The following is a 25,751-nucleotide window of genomic DNA, read 5'->3' on the forward strand; positions in this document are numbered from 1 at the left end:
GTGGGCTGGCCATAGGGAATACCGGGGAAATCCCCTATGGATGGCGCGAATGACGCAAATAGCGCAAAGCCACAAATTTTGCCTCAAAGTTGTGAAAGCCAATCAGCAACCAGAATGAACCACAAATAGTCGCGAATATTCACAACGCTTTTGGTGCGAACGCAGCATAATACCTAAAGTCAATGATCACTAACTGACAATTATAATACTCCTTGCGATCTGTATTCACACTCATGGTTTCCATCTTCTTTACTCATCTAACCTCTTCCGTCAGTCTAACTTTGTTTTAGGAGTTATTAAATGTCAATCACTCTAGCCCACTCAACACTTGCGTCACTCGCTCGCAGACGATGCCATTTTTGAGTGTGAGCCAAATTAATGTTAAGTGTATGGGTATTTTTCCAAGTAGGCCAGTGACTGGTCGATGCGTGCGGTGCATTGAGTGGGCAGCGCGCCGTATATTGAGTGGGCCGGTCTGACAGTAACTCCCGGGCCACCTTTCCCCCCAGTGCGCCCCTGTTAGAAGGGTCAGGGTCAACGAGGGTCCTCCCGAGTATAGAAAGACAAACGTGTGTGTTTGTGTGTGCAGGTTATCGTCCAGAGGTCTCTGTCAGCCAAGTCTTTGTCTCATGCCAAAGGCGGCAGTGTGTTGGGAGGCTACCTCAAACTGCTGCCCATGTTCTTCATTGTCCTGCCGGGCATGATCAGCCGATCACTGTTCCCAGGTCAGTCTGTCTCTGTTGGACTGTCATGTCAAATGCTTTTGTGTGTTCTAGCACATGCATCATTTTGATTTGATCATTACCTCCTTAAAGCAGCCAATCATTTACCCACATATATGTCCATCCATCATCAAATGTATTCATGGAATTGAGCATGAAATTCTGTCCAGTTTTTTCAAAAAGCTTTCAAAGTGTAGATCCACAGGGAAACGGTACACATTTCCACACAGGCAGACAGTTGTTGTGTTTGAGATTCCAAAATCTATATCACTACCACATTTTTTAAGTAAAGTACATGTGCAAAGAAAATATGCAAACATAGCTGGTATGATCTTTTAAGAAATGATGAGACAAACTGCATCCAAAAGGTGGGGAGCTTTTGTTCTGAAACATTAAAAAGCTGGAACAATAAGTGTAACTAACTCTGTGTGTGTGTGTGTGTGTGTCTGTGTGCAGATGAGGTAGGTTGTGTTGATCCTGCAGTGTGTCAGAGTGTGTGTGGAGCTTCAGTTGGCTGCTCCAACATCGCCTACCCTAAACTAGTGGTGGAGCTAATGCCTGTGGGTGAGTCACACACACACACACACACACACACACACACACACACAAATGCACACACACACACACACACAATTGTTGTATGCCTATGAAAATAAGCCAGACGATGACATTTGCTCAAGTCATCAATAGAGTTTGGTTGACTGTCAATGTTATAATTTAGTAACGATATGGATATTGTTGACATATTGGTCTCACCTTACAGTGATTATAGGTGATATTGGTCCTCCTCTCCGTGTAGGTCTGCGTGGGCTGATGCTAGCAGTGATGCTAGCTGCTCTGATGTCATCTCTGACCTCCATCTTTAACAGCAGCTCCACTCTGTTCACACTGGACCTCTACCACCGAGCCAGGCCGAGGGCCTCGGAGAGGGAGCTCATGATAGTAGGAAGGTAGGGCTGCAAAGACTAACTGATCGTAAAACATGCCCCTTGATGCAAAGCTGGGATTGGAATATATCATTCAGAAAAGAGTTCTCTCTTTATCTTTCTGCACTCTCCTGTTTCAAACCCCAACGTTCCCACTCAGAACACACAGGAAATGTTGGTGCTACTGAGACTCGGTTCCAAGCTAGAACCAAATCCAAAATATCAAGAACCGGTAAAAAAAGAAGAAGAAGTGGTTCTGCTTATCGGTTCCTAAACAACACATTGGCCAAAAGCTAAGTGATACATTTTGGTTCTGTTTCGGCTGCTCCATTTCTGCTTTCCTTCATCAATGATAAACCTTAATGAAGTCCAAGCCACCATTGGGACTCGCTAAAGGTTCAAAGAATGTGGACACACACCGTGTCATGTTGTACATCGATAATAATCACAAGATGATCCTTTTATTGGCTATTTTAGTGTGTATTCACGCATTTAGGATCATTCTCTGAGAGCGAAGGAGCCATTTGCTTTGCCAAGTGTTTACTCTACATCTATCCAGGGAGTGTCTGATTGAGGAAGGCTGAGCCATTTGATTATGTATTTGAGTTGGCTGGTAATGAAGAAAACAAACTGTGGATTCTTGGAGAGTTTCCTTGAGAAGAGTCTGGGGAGTTGAACCAGGACAGGAGTGGTGCTGAACTGGGATCATGGTAACATAACACAAAATAGGTCATTTTTTGTATCTCTTCGGGACCGCCAGTCTCTCAGTGCCAGGACCTCACCCAAAGCTGACATCAAACTATGTTGTGTATTTCCAGGGTGTTCATCCTGGTTTTGGTGTGTGTTAGTCTGTTGTGGATTCCAGTCATCCAAACAGCCAACAGTGGAAGGCTGTTTGATTACATCCAATCAGTGACCAGCTTTCTAGCTCCGCCCATCACTGCTGTATTCCTAATGGCTATCTTCTGGCCACGTGCCAACGAGCAGGTAGGTCTCACACACACACACACACACACGTGAATTTAAGGAACAAACCTATTGAAGGAGACGCACCCTGTAAGTGTAAAGGCAGACCTACTTCCATGTGAGCGGGGACCCAAACACAGACAGAGACACAGGGCCAAGGTTGTAAAGCGAATGGGATTTAGAGCTGAGGTTGAAGATGGAGACGGGGACATGATGGGAACGGAGGAACCCCGCAGCGTGGCTAGACCGGAGACAGGGATGGCGGTTGATTAGTCTGCCTAATGCAGACTGGAGAGACAGATGAGGCAGTGGTCCTTGGACTGAGAACAAGCGGCGAGGTCTAATCCTCAGAAGGATGAACTGTGGAGGAACCTCAGATGGGATTTTTTTAAAGAGACTGTATGCATGTATTGAGAGAGAGAGAGAGAACAAGTAATAAAAGTAAACAGACATGGCCAAGAGGAATTGTAGGGGGAACCCAGTGTCACACTGGTCTGTATCTGGAGTGCGGATTTGTTGGTTCATGCTCATTCATTCATTGAGACATCGATGATCAAAGGGTGTGCATTGCAGACGGCTTCTCTAAATGTGGGTTACTAAAAACAGAGAAAACCACTCAGTGTTTTCCTCAACTTCCTTAACTTTGTTGTCACTGTCAACATGATCGACCTGCAACAGAAACTTGGAGAAAACACAAGCAGCCACTTGCACAATAGATGTTGACAGTGAGCCCCCTTTATAAGACAGAACCAAAAGATTCAACATCTTAAGGCCCTTTTCACTTCAGTGGTGTGTGTGTGTGTTTGTGTGTTTCTCAGGGTGCATTCTGGGGTCTGATGACTGGACTGGTGGTGGGACTGATCCGCATGGTTCTGGAGTTCTCCTATGAAACCCCCTCCTGTGGTCAGCCCGACGGTCGGCCTGCCGTCCTGGCTGATGTCCACTACCTGTACTTTGCTCTCATCCTATTGGCTCTCACCAGCCTCATCATTGCTGCAGTCAGCTTGGCCACAGCCCCAATACCTAAAGAACATGTAAGGCCCACGTCTTACATTGATGGACACCAGTATCCAGCCATCCTGTCCACGCTGGGTGACCTCCTCTAGTGGACGAGGCGTCCTCAGAGCTGCCTGTCTGCTGCTTAATAAAGATCACATGTGTTAGCTGGAGGGTTTGAAGCTCACCTTTTTATTACACAACAAGCACGACATTCCTATTGGACAGTCTAGACACAATAAAGAACACGGGGAGTCTGTTACGATGTTTGTTAAAGCACTGCAGAAGTAAATGTACGGTGGCCCAGAGAGCTCAAATCAGCCAAACAAGAGCAAATCAAGAAAACCTCTTCACCAATTTGACAAGTTACAGTCACATGTAGAAATGTAGCACAGGCGACAAACTGTTTCTAGGCAACACTAACATGTGATGCAGTATTGCTACCTTTATTTGACTGACATATAGTTGTCGGTACTCAGGGCTAGTCAGACGACCCCGTGTATGTCGGAGCTCACTCTCCTCTCTTCTGTCCAGCTGTACAGGCTGACCTGGTGGTCCAGACACAGCCGGGAGCCTCGGATCGACCTCACGGGTCCCACGATGACCTCGGACCCGGTGAGCTCTGACCCCAGCCCGGACGCTGAGCGCTCGCCACAGTCCTGCTGGGTGAGAGGAGCCCTGAGGCTCTGCGGTCTGACTGGTCCCAGCTCAGCCTCGGTGTCTCCAGCGGTTGAAAACAGCGAGCTGGACTCCCTGCAGGAGGAGCCGCTCTGGAGGAGAGTGTGCGATGTGAACGCCCTGCTACTGCTGGCTGTTAACGTGTTTCTCTGGGGATATTTTGCCTAATAACTTTATTAATCGGTAAGGTTACATTGATATACTGGACGGTGGCTCAACCAATCAGCTGCAAAGTCCCTGCAACTTACAATCCAGAACACAAATCACTTCCAAGATTCATGCTCAAATGTACAAGTCTAACAAATGGTAAATGGACATGTACTTGTATGATAGTTTACTAGACTACATGTCATTGACCCATTCATGCACTGATGGCACAGCCTACAGGAGCAATCTGGGGCTGTTTCAACGGAGCCGGGTATTGAACCGCCGATCAACTAAACATGTAACGAGATAAACCATACTTGAATCATTTGAACCATGTCAAATACAGTATACAAAAACTACATTAGAATGAAATTAAATTACATTTCAATATATGTATTTTGTATATACTTTTTCTAAGTCTGTGTAACTAAAGGTCCCATCATCTATGTGAGCGTGGGGCAGAAGAACATCTGGTCATATATAACACATCTCACCATAGAAGAGCTGTGTGTCGATAGTGTATTTTACACACATCTCACCATAGAAGAGCTGTGTGTTGATAGTGTATTTTACACACATCTCACCATAGAAGAACTGTGTGTTGATAGTGTATTTTACACACATCTCACCATAGAAGAACTGTGTGTTGATAGTGTATTTTACACACATCTCACCATGTCGGAGTGGCATTCTTTTCTTTGCGTCTGACCAACTAAGCATCGACTTGAAAGAGGGCTGTGCGGCCCTTCTGTGTGGAGTGTGCGTGTTCTCCCCGTGTCGCTGTGGGTTCCTTCCGGGTTCTCCGGCTTGCCCTTAGGTTTGAATGGTTGTCTGTCTCTATGTGTCCACCCCAGTGATAGTTTGTCGACCCCCCGGAACAGATGGCAGGTAATGAAGGATGGATGGTTCCGGGGTAACGAATCTCCCTTTGAAGTACAAACGCACCTCGAACACCTCCTGACTCTCAGCCAGTGAACATCTACTAATTCTCTTCACGTGACTTGTGTTACTCTGTTATGGATGCAACTTGAAATGTCGAAAGTACAACACAAAAAACAAAAACCTAGGGTTAACCCGAACCCTTTTTTCCAGTCCCCATGGAAGAACACAGCTAATGATGTAACTGTAAAGAATACGGGGATTAAACACATTGTCTGACTAAACCAAGATGAACTCTGGCTCTTCCTTTTGATCCATCCTCCACTTGTACTTAACAGAGAAACTGAGGAAGCAAAATTTACTTTTCCACTTTTTTATAGGATTGTGACCATTTACATTTCCAGTAAATTATCCTCAAACTGGATTAGAAGTTTATAAAAACAGGGGATCTCTCTGACCACCGAATGCACACAGTCCTTGTTTGATGGCTTTAAGTCTGTTTCTTGTTTCAGAAACACTTTATTTGGACAGTCTGCCTACAAAGTACCATTATTAGCTGACCTTTGTAGATGGTTGAGAGTAACATATGCAACACTTTATGGAGTGTTTGTTCTTTCATGTGAAACGTTTAATGCTGCGGGACAGAAAAATTAACAAGTCAATGTAGTTTGTAACTTCCACCGAAACGTTGACAAAGTGACGTGAAACACATGTAAAGAAAGGAGACAAACATCACGTCTGTTTTCCAGAATATGGCAATGAATTTTTATTTTTGTCTTCTGTTGACAAAGAAAAATAACTTTACAAAGTACCAATTCAACACCAGACAAACAGTTTTTATACCGTCTGTTACCAAAGACTGCAGGAATCTGACAATGGAGCCAACGGGGCGGGGGTGGGGGGTGAGTGCTACTTTAACATGTCAACAGGCTCAGCTCGGTGTGGAGCTTCCTTCTTATGTGCAATGAGACGATGAGGACATACAGAGGATCAGAGAAGACATGTCACACCTCCCTCGCCAAGGTAACAGGAGGGGGGGGGGAGGGGGGGTCATTTAGTTTCAGGCCTTACTTTAGTTCATATAATGCATCAACGTCCTTGTCATGGACATGAAGTGAGCTGGAGGGTTCAATACTGACCGCGGAAACAGTTGGACGATAACAATTCTTAACACAAGCTCACCTTACTGGAAATGGTTTTTTCGGGGGCTTTCAGCCTCCACCTCCAGGTCTTCAGAGGATGTTTTTTTGTTTAGTTGCAAAGGTTATTTAGAGCCGGACTAATACTGGAATTCCAGGCACATTTACTGTATCCACCGATGGCTACAAACACGTGGCCACAAACATGTCGAAGCTGTATTAATTTTTACATGAACACAAACTATAATGCGTTTATGATGAGAGTGGGACACTTTACAGCTAACACCTCGTCAGCACCCTCTGGTGGCCAACCAATGCGAAGGGTCGAAATAGTATCTCAATCATTTTTGGGAAAACTCATTCTTGGGATATCCATTGGGAGCTGTTCAGCTGCGTCACATGATCTTCCCCAGCAGACGGGAATACTCAATGTTTAAAATCCATATTTTTGAACATGTAGTATTTTAAAGAGAGACGGCTGAGGAAGACTGGATGTCAACACAACGCTCCAGAACCGCTACTAAAGGACACTGCAAAGGCTTTGCCAATTCCTTCAAACACATCTTTGGCATTTCTATGAAGTTCTCGTTGTTTGTTGCCGCACACAGCCAGACCATAATCAGATGATTTAATCGGCTCGACACATCACCGTGTTGAACAATCTCCAATTGCAGAACCCACACCTTGTGATTAATACTTTATATAGTTTCCTCAACTGTGGTTCTGAAAGAACGGTGACCCAGACATGGATTAAGTTATACAACGGAGGTTCAGAATGAGCACATATTGAGCATATTTTCTGTATGCACATTGCTCTCCTTCTATCAGTCAAGTTCTACAAATTAACATTTTTGAGAGGCAAAGAAAAAAATAACGTCATACAATGATGAACATCGTGATGTAAAAGCCTGGAACCCAGATAGCTGAGTCCGGGGAATGACCGCGTCCGATCACCATCATGCTGGAACCGCTCGTCAGTGGAAAGCTGCTCTGGTCATCATGCACACGGAGACTAGAAGGAGGTCACATTATTTTGTCCAGGTATGTGCATGTGTGTGTCGGCTGGGCCAATGCACATTGAAGGCTGCAGGAGCCTCACAGGTTGGGCTTGAACTTGTCGACGATAGGAGTCAGTGACGCTCGGTTTGTATTCCATTTTGTTGTTGTTGGTGGAATGAGATGAAACCTCAGCAGCCACGGTCGATGTGGATCACCACATGTGTTGGATTCTTGATTTGATATGGTTTATTTAATGGGGGACAAAACATCTGTAATCTCTTCAGTCACAATGTAAAGTGAAAAAGAAAGAAAACAAACTCAAAGGCACAAACAAATACTGCAAAATGGAACACAGAATACGTCAGAATACGTCTCTCACATACTTTGAGACTTTAGGTAGTCATGTGAAGAGAAGGGGCTGTAGGGCCTCCCTCCCTCACCAGGGACGAGGACGAACAACAACTCATTAGAAAAGTTAGCACTTTGACACCCCCAGATCAGCTGGCCACGCCGACTCCCTCGTCACACCATCCAACACCTCCCCATGCCGGGACACGCTCTCCTCACATGGATTCATTTATTTTTTTGCAACTACCAAGACTCAAAAACTGGTGCTTGTGGAACAATTATTGAGCATGATGTGTCAAATGACATCAGACACATCATTCAAGGCTAAAAGCTTGCGTGTTGCTTGCTAAAAACTGCCATTGAAATTCAACACTATCATGCCTGCACCCAGAATGCACCTGTGAAAAAACACGTGGAATCAATTGGATCACTTACAGATTAGAGCGTGAAAGATGACTCAGGTTTGCTCTTTGGTGGACATTGAGTATTGAGATGAATCCATGTACTGCATGTGTTCAGATATGTGTTCTGTATTTACAGCATGCTACACATGAGTTGCGATGTGGCAGAAATATCCGTTTTAGAACAGTGTATATATATATATATATAGTCTTGAATGCGTTTGCTTTTGAAAGAGAAGCAAGATGTTTTGTGGTTTAGTTTTTGTTTAGTTTTAGAAATTGTGTTTCAGCAATTGCAAAAAAATGTAATAAAAACTATAAACAGAGAGAAGAAAATGAAAGCCCAACGATGAGTGAAATAAATCAATACTTCAGTACTTCTGGCCTCATCGACTATGCTTCTGTTGGTGGAAGAAGACTCCAATCCACCCCAACCAGCTGAACCCCAGGAGTCAGAGAGCCGCCACATATTGATAACGCTCCAGCTTACTGCTACAGTCAGACCATGAACAGCATATGCTAACGTGTGGTGCTAAGCTAAGAAAGGGGACCAGTCTGCTAATCCAACATCCCATTCCTCCAGACAGGAAGTAGACGGACTGCAACGCCAATCGTCTCTTCCGACCTGCTACGAAGCGTTAAAGCTCTGTGGATCAGACTTTGAGGAACATCTTAAACTCTGGAAACACATACAGGTTGACGATCGCTTTTTTGGGAGAAGGGGTGAGGTCGGGATATATCTGGTGGCTTGAAGACGGCCTTTCCCCTGGCTGCACTGACGGACATGCGATTCTTCAAAACTGAAACAGAAACGTGACTCTGGCCACTTCATACCTGAAACCTGCATCTTACTGACCATCCACTCACCAAATCTCATCACCGTTTCCTTCAAGTACCCAAGGTTACACAGGGGGAGTATTCCCATAACCTATGAAATTAGTCTCAGATTAACTTTATGTCAATCTACCAATTGATTAAAATCGAAAAATTGTTTCATCTCGGAGAAGAAACTCCGTGCCTCATTCACCTGCTGCCACTCGCGCTCATCTCACAGGACCATTTAGTAGCTTCTTCATTTCACATGATCTTTATCAGCAGCCAGAGGTTGCCTTGTTGGATATCTGCTGCCCTCGATCCATCTACGACTAGACGGCGATGGGGCAAAATCCATCCGTTGATGAAGACCATGTGATAAGATCAAAAGCTCCAGAACAGCTATTGAATGGACTTCATGGAAAGCTACCGTGGTGCCTGGAGCTATGGACCACCAGTTCGTCTGATTGGTTGGTCTGTAGACGAGGGTCCCTGCAGCAGTCACACGGAGACCCTGTAGTTCTGAGGTTCTTCCAAAGGCTCAATGAGATGAAGGGCCAATAAGGGCACAGTGTACAGGGGCCTCTCATGGAGCGAGCAACAGGACGAAGGCGTGGGACAGAAATGGTCAGAGTTGGGACTCTAAGGTCTCAGGAAAGCGTTCTAACACACAACTATTCATTGTCAAATTCAAAACCTAGAGGTCTTAACAGTGAACACCAGAACATCTGGTCAAAAAATAATCTGCCTACACGTCTCTCTCTATGTTATAGTGCTCAAAGCTCGAAGAAAATTAAACTTTTCACAGCGCGTGCCATTCAAGAACAGCAGTTCTCTCATTCTGGCCCTTCTGACTGCCTTTACAAAATAACTACACTACAGTCCAGACACACAGCATCCAGCCCAAATCCCCATGCTTCAGCGCATGGTACAGTACAATGAAGAGCTTTATCACATGGTCCAGCACTAAATCATCAGAATAAAAAATAAAAAAAACAATATCTAAAAGTAAAAACACATCCGAGACAAAAGATATATACACTCTTACATGAGACTTGGCCACACCTCCCTCCTTCTGAGGAGCAGCTCTAATCTTTTCACACAGTTCACCTCAAAAAGAAGAAATAATAAAGCACAACAAGGCAAAATGAAGAATATACACATCTCTAACTGATGAAATAACTTATGTTTGAAATGTTTGATATAAAAAGAACAAAATCTGGTAAACAAAAATAAATTAAGGCATGCAAAAGATAATGTCAAACCTTAAGATTTGGATACTTCTGGGTTTTTTTTTTTAAGCCAAACATCCTATATTGTTAGAAGATCTTCCTGTCAGGAAGAAACCACTCACTCTTATTAAATCCTTAGAACAAAGGTAGCTGCCAAAATAAAATTCAAACCCACTGGAATATCACTGTAATACGCCCGAGCATTTAAAGGCCCATATTTACATATCTGTGTTCTGTGTTCGAGCTTTTACGATATTTACATACATGTTCATGCGGATTCAGCAGCAGTGCAGCAAAAAACAAGCAGCGAACACTTGAGTGACACCGACTGGAGTGCTCCTTCGAACTTCCCGAATCAAGAGAAAATAAATACCACGTATCAAAAAAGAAAGAAAGAAGAATAAAAAAAGAAAAGTGATAAATTTACATCACAAACTTTAACGTCAACCTCGCTCAGTTTGAGAAAAGGAATACTTTCGCCTGACAAAATGATATGTAGAAAACAAACTATAGTCGAAAGTGAGACAAGAGCTTGTCTGTTGGCTTGTAAGGTGACGGTGAAACATCAGAAGTGAAGCGGCGCCGAGCGGAGGGAGCCGTGGTTCTGCCACGTTAAGGCTTTGCAGCAAACATCAGAGCTGAGCCGCTGCTGCTCCCTCCAACCTCAACCAACTCATGTCAACTTGTAGTAGTTAAGCCGGCAGACCAAAAGACATGCAGCAACTCACCCATCTCGCGCGCACACACACACACACACACACACACACACAATCAACAGTTCACGTTGAGAGACTTGCCACCGCCTCTTCGGTTTTTTTCCTTTTTTTTTTTGCCCCTCGCTATGATTTCTTGGCAGCATTTCGTGGCTTCTTCACCCCTCCCTCTGGGCCTCCAGCTCTCCTCTCCTCTCCTCTCCTCTCCTCTCCTCTCCTCTCCTCTCCTCTCCTGGGGAGGCCAGGCCGCAAAGAAGCAGGGGTGTGTGGAGAAGGGCAGTTCAGTAGTCTGCGATGGGGGCGAGCTCTGGGCTCAGGTCCACCGTGATGTTCTTGTAGAGGCTGCTGAGGGACGAATGGGGGCTGTAATGGAGGTTGTTGAGGCCGTCCAAGTGTTGCCGCTCTTTGGAGTACCTCAGCAGTTTATACCTGCAGACAGTCACACGGCTCAGATCAATGTCCTACAGACGTACAGCTGTGGCCCTCAGCTGTCCTGTCACGCCTTCAATAATAACCAAAAGTCTGTGAGCTCACAAACAACTTTCATTCAAACTAAATGGCTCATTTATTTCATAAAACAGCTGCTTACTGTAGTTTTAAAATCAAACCAGCAAGAGGAAATAGTGCATTTGTTAGGGACTATTTTCCTCAGTGGATTAATACACCTTAGGTGTATATTAGTGGCGGCGAGTACCAATCAGATACCAGAGTTTGACTTCCTAAATTTGTCAAATTAAAATGTGACAAATAAATACATGAATAGAAATGTTATTTAATAAAATAGTTAAATAAAATAATATATTTGTATCACCAATCCAGCTATCAGTGCATGTCTAGATGTGAGACGGAGTCCAAACTACATTTTAATGGAGCTCGATGGCACAAAGGAAGAAGAGATATCAACATGACAACAACAAATATCACCAGCCTACTTAAGGGAATGTTTAAAGCTAACAAATCACATATACGTTACATTGTGAATCTAAAATAAGTTCCACTTATTCAGTAACATTACTTTTTGAGGAAATAAAAAGCTAAAAACAAGCACTGGAACCCTTATCTGGTGAAGTTAGATGAAAAGAAATGTGGACAATTTGTTTGCTCAATATTCATTTGAATGAACACGCAAACGTCGCTCAGAGGAGGGGGCGGGGCTTCGGGGTTCTTTGGACCGAGTCCAGCAGGTGGTCTGCAGCGGTTCACTTTTTTGCTGCTGGATATATTAACATTCCAACCGAACTCCTCTTCCCTTCAGGAGTCGATGAGAAAGACTCTGAGTCTTCTTCAGAATAGAGCCGTGGCTGTGGACACTCAAAGCGGTCTTACCTCCCGAGGAACTGCACCTCTCCTCTGTGGTGGTGAGGAATTGACTTGTACTTGCCGATCTCTCCCTCTGGTCGCGTGACATTCAGACCAGCATAGTGAACCCTGAGGGGAGACCAGCATAGAACCAGTATGAGCGTTTGAACCAGCACCAATCCACTGGGCTCTAGTTCATCTGAAGCTGTGAACACTGTTGACAGTCTACCAACAATCTGCTGCTGGAAACAGGATGAAGCTCTACTTGCAGGTAGCTCTTACAGCACTGCTATTCTTAAACACCAGACTAGTAAACCACTGAACTGATAGTACATGTGGGGAGAAGATAAACCTCAGAAAACATTTTATTTCTCAAGAGAGCAGGAAATCATTCAGTTCAAAAACTCAGCGATGCATATTGTTGTATCCTACTTTTAGGACTAGGAAAGCACTTTATCAACTCCCATCTGTGCTGACAGCCATCAGAGTCCTGATCTGTTAGAAGGTGCAAGAGATGGAGGTCAGACCGAAGGATTGATAGAGAGGGGAGCCGCTTTGGGAACGCGTACCGAGGTAAAGGTTATGAGGCGGATTTTGTGCATCGCAAAGCAGAACATGTGGTCTCGCCTCAGAAACCGCTCAACAAAGAACTTCAGCTGTGACACGGGGGACATTTTTTCAGAACCAACCACAACATTCATAAGTCAGACTTCAACAGTCTTTTACTGCGAGTTGAGAGCTCAGGAGTGATTCTGGGACACTTGACTGCCACTAAATAGAGAAAAGACTCAATCTGCGTTTGGATTGGTTCCCTATAAGCCTCATAATGCAATTCTATGTGCCACCGGGTGGCAACCCCTCGGGACGATGAAGGCTCTATTTTTATTACTCCGCCTTTATCATGACAAGATCTGGACAGTAGCCGGTGTTGCTAACACTACGACCCAGGAACAAAACCACAAAAAGGGAGCCTGGACCATCCAGAAACAAACTCTGCTGCATTAGTTGTTTTATTGACACAAAATAAAACATCTAGGATTCATTAGTCGCGTTTAAATTCAATTGTAAAGCAAACTATTGAAATCTGTCAGAAGAAATCCCAGAGAGGAGGTTGCGCTCTCGGCTACATTAGACTGTAATCCACCAGTAAATGGTAGAAGACGTTGACTCCTTGGTCACCTAGCCGTCTACGGGAGAGAGTCCAGTTGGAACTGGTGTTTTATGTCAGCTCGTGCTGGCCATGTTGCTTACTGTACGGAGGCACGCTGTGGGAATAATCAGGGTCTAATCTATCTTGTGCAGATAGCTTCAGTAGGTTGCCATGGACACCACAGTGAGCCTGTCGTGGTCTGCTGCTGTACGACATTCAGCAAAGGAATAGAACATGTTCTGTGTCCCTAACACCAGGTAGAAACTGGACCCCACATTTCACAAACATATCGTTGACTCCTCTTTAGTAGACTCACCTATTCCACAAGTCATCATCCTCTCCTCCCCAGCCCCAGAATGCATTGGGAAAGCCATTGATCTTGCGGAACTGCTCCACAGTCAGACCGCTCACCCCACCGAAGAACTCGCTGTATGGAAGACTGGAAACAACGGCAAACATGAGTCCAACACAGAGCCGCGCGATCAGGACCGCTCCCCGCATGGCCAAATAGTTCATGTTCGTCTCAAGTCAGTGCTGCCTTTTAACATCTACAGGTCATTTTGCCTTTTTACATTCTATACGTTCTCAGTACCGTGATGACAAACTCACATGTACATGTATTTGTCCAGCTTGGCGGCGAAGTGACGCGGCATCTGACCGCAGCCGTAGTAGTTCCGGTCGTTTTCGGGGATGTGATCCACATCATGGAAGATCAAGCAGTCCCAGTCCAGGTCCTTCATGGCCTCCAGGAACCCCACGTTGAAGAGCATGGCTCTGTTGAAGGGCTGGCTTCCACTCTATACACACACACACACACAGACAGACAGACAGACAGACAGACAGACAGACAGACAGACAGACAGACAGACAGACAGACAGACAGACAGACAGACAGACAGATGTTAGACTTGTAGAGGTGAGGACATCTCTTGATAAGGACCATTATGCATCGACACAGTGACAGGGTTTTGGTTTCCTTTCAGCTTAGGGAGTCTTTACTGTGGATTTTCGTCCTTCACCTTCATGCCAGTTTCTCTTGTCTATGTTGGCGAAAATTATAATTAAAAAAAATTAATTAAATAAAACCTCAGAAAACTGATGCTGTGGATACATTGAGATGCATCAAGAACCTTTGATAGGTGACTCATAACAGCGAGGCCAGTGAAGATTCACATCTCTAGTAGATATCCAAAATACATACACACACACACACACACACACACACACACCCCAACAGACTGTACCTGTTCGATGACGTAGAAGGCAAACTGCAGCCGCTGTCTCTGCAGCATGGGGATGAGGTGTTGGAAGAGGATGGGCAGATGTTCATGGCGGTTTCTAAATGGAATCAGGATGGCCACCTACAGGACCAGGATGAGAGTAAGAATCCACCCAGACTGTACCAACTAAATCCTTCTGGTTTATAAGCTTTTTGGTTTTCCAGAAGCATATATTCTGCAACACTGACACTTTACTGGATATATATTACATTAGAATGTACTTTTTGCTGACAAGGTATATAATTACCAGACTTGTAATATTCATGAACCCACCTTCCAGCGAGGACTGCAGTCCTTTGGTTTCCAATGGCCTCCGAAGTCAATGTCATAAAACTTGGAGAACTTCTGCTCTATCTCCTCCATAGGGATCTCCGTCATGTTCACGTCCATAAGGCCCTCTGTGGAGAGGTGTTTGGAGAGACTATTCCACTGATGCAGCAACATTACAGAGTACATTAGAACCACTCCACGGGAAAACACAACGCTGTCACAAGAAAAGACCGTCATCGGCTCCTGTTTGAAAAGACACTTTTGGATGACGTGTACCTGTGACATGCTTTACCTCTGCAAGTGTCTGCAGGTCAGACTTAAATAAATAAATAAATAATACAATTGGTGCGGATTTCCTATACAGCAGCCATCTGGTATCCGTGGGATTCCCTCCCAACCGGAGCGTGACATGAGAGCTAAATGGCCTGCCGTGTGAATGGTGTTGGGTACGAGTCTCTACTCACTCATAGAAGGTAATCGCTCTGGGCAGGGGAGGTTCTGGGCGTAGGTGAAGTTCTCCGGGAGGTACGTGGTTGGCTGCACCAGGTATTCACTGGAGTTACTGCCGTCAGGATAGTCTGCAGCAAAAAACACCGACGTCAGGTATAATACTTCAAACCATAAACCCCTGACGTCGGGTATAATACTTCAAACCATAAACCCCTGACGTCGGGTATAATACTTCAAACCATGAACCCCTGACGTCGGGTATAATACTTCAAACCATAAACCCCTGACGTCGGGTATAATACTTCAAACCATAAACCCCTGACGTCGGGTATAATACTTCAAACCATGAACCCCTGACGTCGGGTATAATACTTCAAACAATAAAGCCCTGACGTCGGGTATAATACTTCAAACCATGAAACCCCTGACGTCGGGTATAATACTTCAAACCATAAACCCCTGACGTCGGGTATAATACTTCAAACCATAAAGCCCTGACGTCGGGTATAATACTTCAAACCATAAATCCCTGACGTCGGGTATAATACTTCAAACCATAAAGCCCCGACGTCGGGTATAATACTTCAAACCATAAAGCCCCGACGTCGGGTATAATACTTCAAACCATAATCCCCCAACCATGGGTATAATACTTCAAACCATAATCCCCCGACCTCGAGTATAATACTTTAAACCATAAACCCCGACCTCGGGTATAATACTTCAAATCCATAATCCCCCGACCGTGGGTATAATACTTCAAATCCATAATCCCCCGACCTCGGGTATAATACTTCAAACCATAATCCCCCAACCATGGGTATAATACTTCAAACCATAATCCCCCGACCTCGAGTATAATACTTTAAACCATAAACCCCGACCTCGGGTATAATACTTCAAATCCATAATCCCCCGACCGTGGGTATAATACTTCAAATCCATAATCCCCCGACCTTGGGTATAATACTTCAAACCATAATCCCCCAACCATGGGTATAATACTTCAAACCATAATCCCCCGACCTCGAGTATAATACTTTAAACCATAAACCCTGACCTCGGGTATAATACTTCAAATCCATAATCCCCCGACCGTGGGTATAATACTTCAAATCCATAATCCCCCGACCTCGGGTATAATACTTCAAATCGCACCATCTACATTCAATGATAAGGCTCAACGTTTACTGGTTGGTCATCACAACCACATTTCTAGTCACACATTTTTCTAGGGTGGAACAATCAGTGTGTTCTTTAAGTAACTTTAAACTGGTACTGCAGCACCATCACTTCACTACCAAAATACTTCTACGTAGATGTTGGGAGTATTACCCATATTGTCCTGGAGTTTTAGCACACAATCACATAATACAGTGGTGAAAAGTACAGATTTGACAGGACTACTTGTACTTCAATATTTCCGTTTAAACTACTCCATACTTTTACACTCCAGGAATGTACTTTTACTGGGCTTCATGTATCTTTTAGCTATTACTACTGGTTCATTTGGAAGGATCAGAGCTCAAATGAAACCAACCAGTTTGTCCTCACCAGTCATCTCCTTCTCTGCCGCTGACACTGATCTCCTGCAGACGTCACACTGACTTTCTTTTACTTGACTAAGAATTTACATATTAATCTAACTGGTCAAGTCTTGCCTATTGTCGACTTATTATTATTACTATTTTTTGAATATTTAATCCCCCTGTGTTTAAGATGGATGTTATTTATAGAACAACTGTCAAAAGAACAACATTATTGGCTGAGATGCATCTCTTGTTGTTTAGCACAGCCCTTTGTTATGTGTCGGGTGTTTAGTCGATGTGGCCCCATCTGCACTCCTAAAACAGAGGAGGTCGATAGCCTGCTTGCTATTCCTGTTTGTAAATATAACTTTCAGCCATAATTCCATTACTCCCATTTCAGTAATGCACAGACGGAGAGAGAAAGAGACAGCAAGACCCCTGCAAGCCTAAGATTAATTCATAAATTCTAAATATATTAATCATTCTGTTAGCGCTACGTTCTTATGCGCATGCTCTAAAATATAACTGTAGTCTTTGATTTGATGTTGTTATTTAGCCTTTCTGAGGCCGTCACCAGGACGCTGCTCTGATTCCTGTTTGTATAGCGCAACCTAGTCTACATGGTGAACTGTTCACGCACACTAAGGAGATAGTTATACCATGAAAGGCTATTTATCATTATTGATTTTGGAGAAACCAAGCTGTTCTCTGTGAAATCTGACATTCAGAACCCCATATAGCCAGAATGGAATCACAGATACATTTCTTCGTCACATCAGGTTCCTTCGGTTGAATTGAAATAGTGGACCGCCCAGGGTCACTCTTCTTCAAGACAATCCCCCCATAGCAAGAACTGATTGTGCATGACTCACCCGTCCCGTTGAGCGTACTGTTCTTGTTGGTGTACAATCGAATCATCTGGCCGATGGTCCTCACATTGTCCCTCAACATGATGCCCTGAGCCTGCACCATGAAGAAGTATGTGTTGGCTGAAGGAAAGACAGGGAAAACAAGCAATTAGCTGGACTTACTGCATTAAATACAACACAAGCTAACAGAGCGATGTTATCGTTTCAGTCACAACAAAAAAATCAATCTGCAGCGAGAAACATTGAATGACATTCAACATGAATCAACAGTTAAAGTAGTTTAATGCTGTTTGAAGTGGCAGGTGCACTGACTTCAGGACAGTGGCCTGGGTCGAACCTCCTAAACATGCACGCGAGCAGTGACCCCGACAGTTCATTCATTCACACACGTCAGGACAGTAAAGTATCTTCTCTAGAAAACAACACTGCAGCTGGTAATGACTCGGAGCACTTTGCAGCACCAGACTTGTATTTCCTACACATGTAATTAAATTCTGTCTATTTCGTATAGCCGGATGATTTGTCCACAACAGAGTACCATTACTGTAATTACAACTGCCCCAACCAACCAGAGCAGAGTTTGACTGAAACAGACGTTGGCTTGTACTAGGGACACCTGGGCCCCGTTCCTCGTACGTGGTTCAACTAAGTCGATCAAATGTCCTATTATCCAGCTTAAATTAACCCGATGATTGAAATCAGGCTATCTCGGTTTCTCACAGGCTGATCCGCGCTCAAACAATCTCGTTAATTTGAACCAGACTTCAGTAATCAGGATAGTCCTACTTCACAAGGGGGAAGCGTCGATCACCGAAACCATGATTTTCTAACAGTAATGCAAATAAACTCAAAAGAGCAGCCTCTTTTTTTCTCCGCTGACGAGCGGGAGATGATCATGAACGTATATGAGGAATTCCAGACCATAATCATGGCAAAATCTAACATCGCCACGAGGCCTAGACAAGAAGCATGGTAAAATATCGCAGACAAGTTAAACGCATAATGCTGCGTTCACACCAAAGCAGCATTATGCGTTTCCTCGCTTGAGTTTACCATTCGCGCTGGAGAGGGGGCGTGGCTTATCTCTGTGGTTTTACTCTGTGGATTCAGTTATCATTTCCACCATCCACCATGGAAGAAATAACCACTATTTCTGGTTTAAACTTGTTGTGGACATCCCATTAACGTTGGATCATCTAACACCCTCATGTTTGGGTTCATAACATCACCCGTAGGCTCACACAGCTCGGTGACTTTCACCGACTACGACTGGATGAAAATTTGCTGTCTGTGCATTGACTTTCGCAATACTTTTGGTGTGAACGCAGCATAAGTGTTGGGAAAATATATCGGCTCATTTTAAGTGCCTCATCACCCCAATCAATCAGATTAGATTTCTTTAAATGTGCCTGCTGGCAGTTGGCTTAATGGAATGCATCATCCAATGCGATCTAAAATAACTCAACTCTTTTAGAATAATTAGATAAAAACAAGTCCAAAGAGTATCTAATTGATACAAATGAATAGATACTTATGAGGATATATGTACCGTATGCGCTTATGGATCATGTATGTTTGTGTAGATTACCATATAGAACTAGGAGTTTGAATATGTGTGTGCGAATCTGTGTATGGGCGGATCAGTATGTATGTATGTATTATTCATAATCAGAAATTCAATCAATTGAAGCAGTGAAAAGAAAGTGTGTGTGATTCTCTCTATTCTTCTCATGAGTCCACCTTAATCATGTTCTACAATAATGATATGAATAACACTGTCATAATTATGAGTGCTTTCAACCCCCATGTAGTTGCAACCCAGCCATCAAGAGGACATGGGAGCAAGTAAAAACTAAGCACAAAAACATTATTCAATATGGTGAGTCAATACAATATGTGCCATGGTAATGTATTGAACAGCTCGCCAGTGTCAAACAAAAAGAGCGTTAATTTAGTCAAGACGGGTGGAGGACATAAGACTCCAGATGTTACTCCTGCTGAGGGCAATGAATAGGGCATAATGGTAAGCTCTGTAATGAATAGTGATAGGAATGCATTTTCATTGAATGGTGAAATATTGAATTACCTGCAATTCCATAAAAGCCCTCTTTGATTGCATTTACTTGGACATGGCCAGGGAATGTAATGAACACATCCAGAAGTTTCTTAAGCGCCAAATAAACTTTACGAACAGCACGGCATGCAGCGGCTTTCCCGATGTTCGGCATCGCTGACACTGTACAGCAATGTATCACAAGGCTCTGCATACAGTCTGTGAGACAGTCAATGCTCTGCTGCGGTGTGTGGTGTTCAATGTATGGCTCCAGAAGGTCTGTAAATAAATGATTCCTTGTGGGCAGAATCGATAGTGCTCGTAGTCATCATCACGTGATAACGGGTCACGGCGATCTCGGAGAACTCTCTCCCTATAAAACGCTAATCTAACTAATATCGCTCCTTCATCAATGGGATCTGAGGAAGGGAGCTGACATTTTCTTCCGGGGGAGTGGCCAGCTTATCCAGCTAACTTAAATTAGCCTGCGCTGGGAGCAGGTTAAAGTTTTTGGATGTGTTGCTATGGTGAATTTGCCAAACTTGCTTTGTGGAACAAAAAAGCCTGACTTATCTTATCCTGAAAATTATCTGGGGATATTGCCATTATCAAAAATCCACGTTTGCTTTGGCCAATAAAACAAACTAAATATATGACAATATTGATTTGTTAACACACCCACAGAATGTACCGGGATAACTACCACGGTGCAGACCCGTCTCTAGAAGTCAACACATTTACATCCATCCACAGATCTATCGTCATAACTGTCATTCTTCCTATTGGCCAGCACACCGGTTTCAGAGTGAACGAGTCAGCAGGAGAGTGTTTGGGGCTGATAAGCGTCTTATCACAGAGCAGCCAGGTCGCTGCTGGTGAGCAAGTTACAGGGTTCAGAACAAAAACAAACAGGTCAAAACGGGCCGGAAAGCAGAGGACACGCCTCCGTTCAGATAATCAGCTGGTGAACACAGTAACAATGGTTGCTTCGACAAACCCCCAACACCAAAATAGTGTCATCCTCGGTTCACGATTTAAAAAGAAAAAAAGATGGCTGAATTGCACTTTTTAAAAAAAGATAAATATTTCCCTCTATATGTGCCAGACTAACACACTTATCCATATGTACTCCACTCCTCTAATGCACACATGCTGGAGAAGTCACAATTAGTCACAGGGAAGGCAGAACAAGCAAAGCATGAAATGACAGTCCCGAGTTCTCAAATTAAATTCTCGTTGTTGACTGAAGCGTCGAGCCCAGCGAGCACAGACCGGCCGAGAGTCCACAGCATATAGCGCAGCCGGCGACATCCTGTGGGCCGCAGCCCATTCAGAGCTCTGCAGCGAGTTAGCATCCAGAGAGGAGACCTGCGTGCTCATGCTGTCACACACAGCTCGAGCTTAAGTACTTCCTGTCCGACTTGCACACATCACCTACACTGTAGCTAGCTGCAGCAATGAACTGCCTGCAATTCCAAAACCACGTGCAATGTGGAGACGCGTGGCAACGAAACCCCCAATACAAGTAGTCTGTTGTGTCATGCTTTGTCATAGAGTCTCTACATTCATTATGGCCCTCCAATCACTCACTCTGTATGCCTCCGCATTACACCGATCGGCAGGACGCTGTCAATAATTCATATCTGTGGAGTCATGGATTCCTGTCACGCCAACTTCACTAGCTGTTGTGCAGTGATAAACAGGGTTGTTATGAATAAATCTATGGCTAAATATCGACATGGAAGCGCATTCTCCTGAAAACACCTGACTTGTAAACATTGTCATTTGAAACCGATACAAGATGTGGCAAAAAGACATGGCTAAAATGTCACAATTCTTAAAAGGAGTTTACGTTTTTTGAGGAATTCTCCTTTACATCACCGGAGCTCACAGCTGTGATTATTACCAGAGCCATAATTTAGTGGGAGTGGTTTTGGAAGGAGGTGGACTGTCAGTGTTGTGACTCCATGGCCTACTTTCTCAGTAACTTTGAGCCAGTGCTGCTGGATTCTTTCTTTGGAAAAGAGCTGGAAACACTGGGAGATTTTAATCCAGCACTATTGGAATGTCAAGATTACCAACCCGAGCTTTAAAATCCCAACTAACCCGAACATTAACGGAGATGTGCAAGACAAAATAAGTGTTTCTGTGAGATCTTTGTTGAATATGTTACCATATAAGTAATTGGCAGTGAGTACATGAACTATAATTTTACTATAACCATTTAATAAGGCTGGATATGTTTTGCTGCTTCCATCTTTGGTAATACAATACTGGGAAAATACCCCTGACATATGGAGAGGTCCAAAACACAATAACACTTCAGGTTTCCTTTACATATTGTTTGTAATGCAGTACAACAAAAGCTGAAAAGGTACAACACCTCATTCCCACCAACTAACAGTCTGAATGTAGAACCCAAATGCCCCCCGTTTGGGCCGTCTCATCTCCTTGCAGCCCTACAGCTGGACCTCTCACAGAAGTCTTCAGTGAATTTTTCCCCAGAACTGCCTCTCCTCCCAAACATAACTCCCGCCAATTGCCAGTAAAATTACCATCATCATATAATATGGGAGACAAAGACGCACAGAAATGTCAAAACAACGAAAGCAGCACACACAACAACGAGCACACGGTAACCAGCCCAGAGTATCACTTTGGCATCCGCTTCCATGACAAGTCGATGTAAGCACTCACACCAGCAGAAACTTATTCCACAATATTATTTATGGAAGAGCAATTTGGATGGATGGGGGGCAGGGGTTCTAGTCAAGGACACCCATCTGATCGGTCAAACATCAGGGCTGCTACATATTATAGTGGATTATTATATTGCTCTATCAGGAATGGGGTCTTGTCAATAATATCAAATTATGGAGTTTACTTAGATACAGTGTACCAAGTTATCTAAACATCAACTGTATAAACACACGCATTGAAGCAGGATAGCCAGAGTTCAGTGTCCCATATTAGTTATAACATTGTTCCAGAGACTTCTTCACCAGCAAGACTGTCCATATGACCCTGTGGACTAAACGCTGACTAATTCTCAATAGAAACACTGGGACGTTGGGAGACGGGGAACACACTCGAACCAGTAGACCTCTAAATCCCAGCCCGACCTGCTGAGTGGAGGTCGCCTGGGTCGAACCTCCTAAACATGCACGCGAGCAGTGACCCCGACAGTTCATTCATTCACAAACAAGCCAGCCATGCGACTCCAGGGTACATCAACCTTTCAACACAAAAGGGACAATATTTAGACCTCCTCCAGTGGGAGACACATTCTGCTCCAAAGCATCGCAAAGCAGCGAGCGGCTCGCTGGACACCATGGCCCGGGGGGGGGGGGGGTCCCAAGCGCTGCGGGATAATTAGCCCGGTAGCTCGCGTATTTAGCGTTAGCACGGACTGTGACAGCAGCCGGAGCTTGTTGAGCGGCGGGAGATAATCCCGACATAAGCACATTAAGTGTCGCCCCGTGAGGCGATTAGTGTAAACCTCTGGTAACTAACCTATTCCAGGAGCCACATAGATGAAGTAGAGACAAGTGGTGGACATGGAGAAGAAGAATATGAAGGCCAGGAACGAGCGGTTGGACATTCGCAGCAGCCGCCTCCAGTTCACCATCTTGGCTTAGGCCCGCGTCTTGCTCGCCGATATGAATCCCATAAAACACTTCTTGGGAGTTTAAACAAAGTCCCCAAATTGATAGTCGACAGTGTCACGGGCGTGGGCATGGACACAATCTGCACCGTCGAGCCCCAGAGACGCAGCCCGGAAAAGGCGAACGCTAGCGGTGCTAGCCGGCCTGCTTTCCCCTGCCAAGAAATTTCCAGATGGAAAAAGCAGGCCTGTAACGCTGATATCAGGCAAAGGAGAGCCTCATGGAGCACCACCAGTCGGGCATGTTGGAACCGTTATTCTACGGAGGGGAGGGGGGCTCGGCGGCAATACTACTTAAGTAGACTCATGGTAGCCTCCCATGGTCGCGGTGTCGCCAGCGAAGCTTGTCTCGCTAGCACTGAAGGGTGGTCATTGAAAATGGGCAGGACCGCGCTGCCTTCAACCGCTCGGTCTACTCTCGGCCGGTGCGTCGTTCCCAACCCGGTCGGCGCACTACTTTGTCAGACGGCGAACACAGTCCACGTCCAGTCATGCCACCGGGAGTCTCCACGCTGCTTCCGCACGATTGTGGCATTCAAAACGCACGCGTGCAGGGAAAATATGCGAGGAATAAACTCAATAAATGGGAAGGCAGGTCCACCTCCTTTTCATTTTTTCTGCTGGCACTGCAGAGACCGTTTCCGGTGGGCGTAACAACCCGTTCCCCTCCTGTCCTCTCCGCGTCGCCATGGAAACCTGTGTGTGCTGTGCGGCTGGTGCGGCGGAGTGTCTTCCCTCTCCTCCTCTGCGCAGCCCCCCCCTATTTTATTTTTTATTTTTTTACTTTCCCAATTAGAAGAGCAAACGTTTTATACAAAGTTCAAAGTGCAAAATGTCAGCAGAGTTCAAAAGTTCAAACTGACACATAAAATAAAATAGAGTTTTATTATTATTATTATTATTATTAAAAACAGTTACAGTCCCAGATGCTCACCACTACAGTGGTGCCTGCACATATTTTTCATTTAAATGAGTGATTTGTGAGGTGTGAATGTCAGCTTCCATTTAGGCTCTGCCTCACAACTCAGAAACAGACCTTTGCACTCATGGCCCAATCAGAAGATATCTATAAGAGGCTGGGGTCAAATCATTTTCCAAACAACATTTCCTTGACCTCATTGGAAAACGTTGTGAGGTCAAGGAGAGATGTGAAGGATGATTGATAAGAAAAGTTCTAAGAGAATCCCACTGGACTTTATGGAGGTTTGTTTGTTTGTTTTATAAGCAACTTTATTCAAACACATGTACAATGAGCAGGCTGCAATGACAAACTCAATGACGACAATTAAAGTAAGAATTCCTGTCCAATAAGAACCTCCTAAGAAGCAGGTCCTCAATGGATTCATAGTGTACAATTAAACTGTGACGGCAGATGTTATTGAATGGTGCGTCGCTTCGAATGTTGCTGCCGCAAGGAATTGTGGGACGGCATTATCTCCTTTCATATTGTAAAATATGGTCCAGTGTACCTATATGCTACAGGAGATAACATATGAATCACTGAAGCTCCTCTCTAGCATTTAGAGAAGCAGACCAGCTCTTATGATGGCTGCAACTCCAGTTGGGAACCTTCCTCAGCAAAAGAAGACTACTCGACAGCAGCCCTGCTGGTGATGAAGGAACATGTCACCCAGTGCACATCAGTGAGTCACACTGATGGTGTTTTTAATGGAGCTCTACGGCACAGAGGAAGAAGACGCATCAGGCTGTAATTCACACACAATACTTGTTAGCAGATACGTTCACTGTTGGTTGTGGATCAGCACATGGAATTTGTTGACAAGAAGAAGGAAAAGTATAGGTGATCTCCAGCCTTCTACCCAGCATTCAGTTTGTCTGCCACAAACTGAATGCTGGTGACGTGACGTATGAATCAAAGTGAAGGAAGAGGCTGCGCGATGATGAAAACAGAGGACTTTTGGCCACGCTGTTCTGGGAACTGTTACCCCACACTGCATGTAATCAGCAGAATAGCAAACATGCTTGAACAAGATAATGTAAATACAGTTGATTTTCTGACTCCAAGATAACATCAGGTAACAGAAGATAAGCTCCACACAGGTTCTACAGTGTGTTGTGTTGTGTGGAGGAGATAGAAGACCTCTCTTTCTTTCATTCCTGTCACTATGAACAATGGAGTGCAACGACAAACCACAAAGGCAGCATGCTATAATACATCACAAGAGCATGACAATCACATCATCATAGTCTAACACTGACAACAAGGT

At 44.4% G+C, this 25,751-nt stretch overlaps 2 protein-coding genes across 3 annotated transcripts in view; one reads left to right on the forward strand and one right to left on the reverse strand.

Annotated features, from left to right (window-relative positions):
• slc5a9 (solute carrier family 5 member 9) overlaps positions 1-4,456 on the forward strand; it is a 9,888-nt gene extending 5,432 nt beyond the window's left edge. For both annotated transcript variants that reach the window (XM_034530843.1, XM_034530844.1), the window contains exons 8-13: positions 590-725; positions 1,179-1,286; positions 1,522-1,672; positions 2,467-2,635; positions 3,433-3,648; positions 4,145-4,456. In XM_034530843.1, the coding sequence (XP_034386734.1) occupies positions 590-725; positions 1,179-1,286; positions 1,522-1,672; positions 2,467-2,635; positions 3,433-3,648; positions 4,145-4,456 (1,092 nt within the window). The remainder of the gene's footprint in view (positions 1-589; positions 726-1,178; positions 1,287-1,521; positions 1,673-2,466; positions 2,636-3,432; positions 3,649-4,144) is intronic.
• Positions 4,457-7,137: 2,681 nt separating this feature from the next.
• Positions 7,138-24,207, reverse strand: b4galt6 (UDP-Gal:betaGlcNAc beta 1,4- galactosyltransferase, polypeptide 6). Its single transcript, XM_034530240.1, has 9 exons — positions 23,373-24,207; positions 17,810-17,926; positions 15,423-15,536; positions 14,962-15,086; positions 14,653-14,769; positions 14,018-14,205; positions 13,725-13,847; positions 12,286-12,387; positions 7,138-11,388 (listed from the first exon to the last, which is right to left on the reverse strand). Exons 1-9 carry the CDS (start codon positions 23,485-23,487, stop codon positions 11,241-11,243), a joined length of 1,149 nt encoding a protein of 382 aa, XP_034386131.1. The 5' UTR covers positions 23,488-24,207; the 3' UTR covers positions 7,138-11,240.
• Between the last annotated feature and the right edge of the window lie 1,544 nt (positions 24,208-25,751).

This window comes from Cyclopterus lumpus, chromosome 4 (genome assembly GCF_009769545.1).
Source record: "Cyclopterus lumpus isolate fCycLum1 chromosome 4, fCycLum1.pri, whole genome shotgun sequence".
NCBI lineage: Eukaryota > Metazoa > Chordata > Actinopteri > Perciformes > Cyclopteridae > Cyclopterus > Cyclopterus lumpus.

Excerpts from the sequence above, each read along its gene's own strand:
- b4galt6 (XM_034530240.1), bottom strand. The coding sequence starts at position 23,487 with ATGGTGAACTGGAGGCGGCTGCTGCGAATGTCCAACCGCTCGTTCCTG. Across the intron at positions 15,537-17,809 it reads CAGTACGCTCAACGGGACGG|ACTATCCTGACGGCAGTAAC; the intron begins GTGAGTCATGCA and ends TTTTTGCTGCAG. Across the intron at positions 12,388-13,724 it reads GATGATGACTTGTGGAATAG|GGTTCACTATGCTGGTCTGA; the intron begins GTGAGTCTACTA and ends GTCTCCCCTCAG.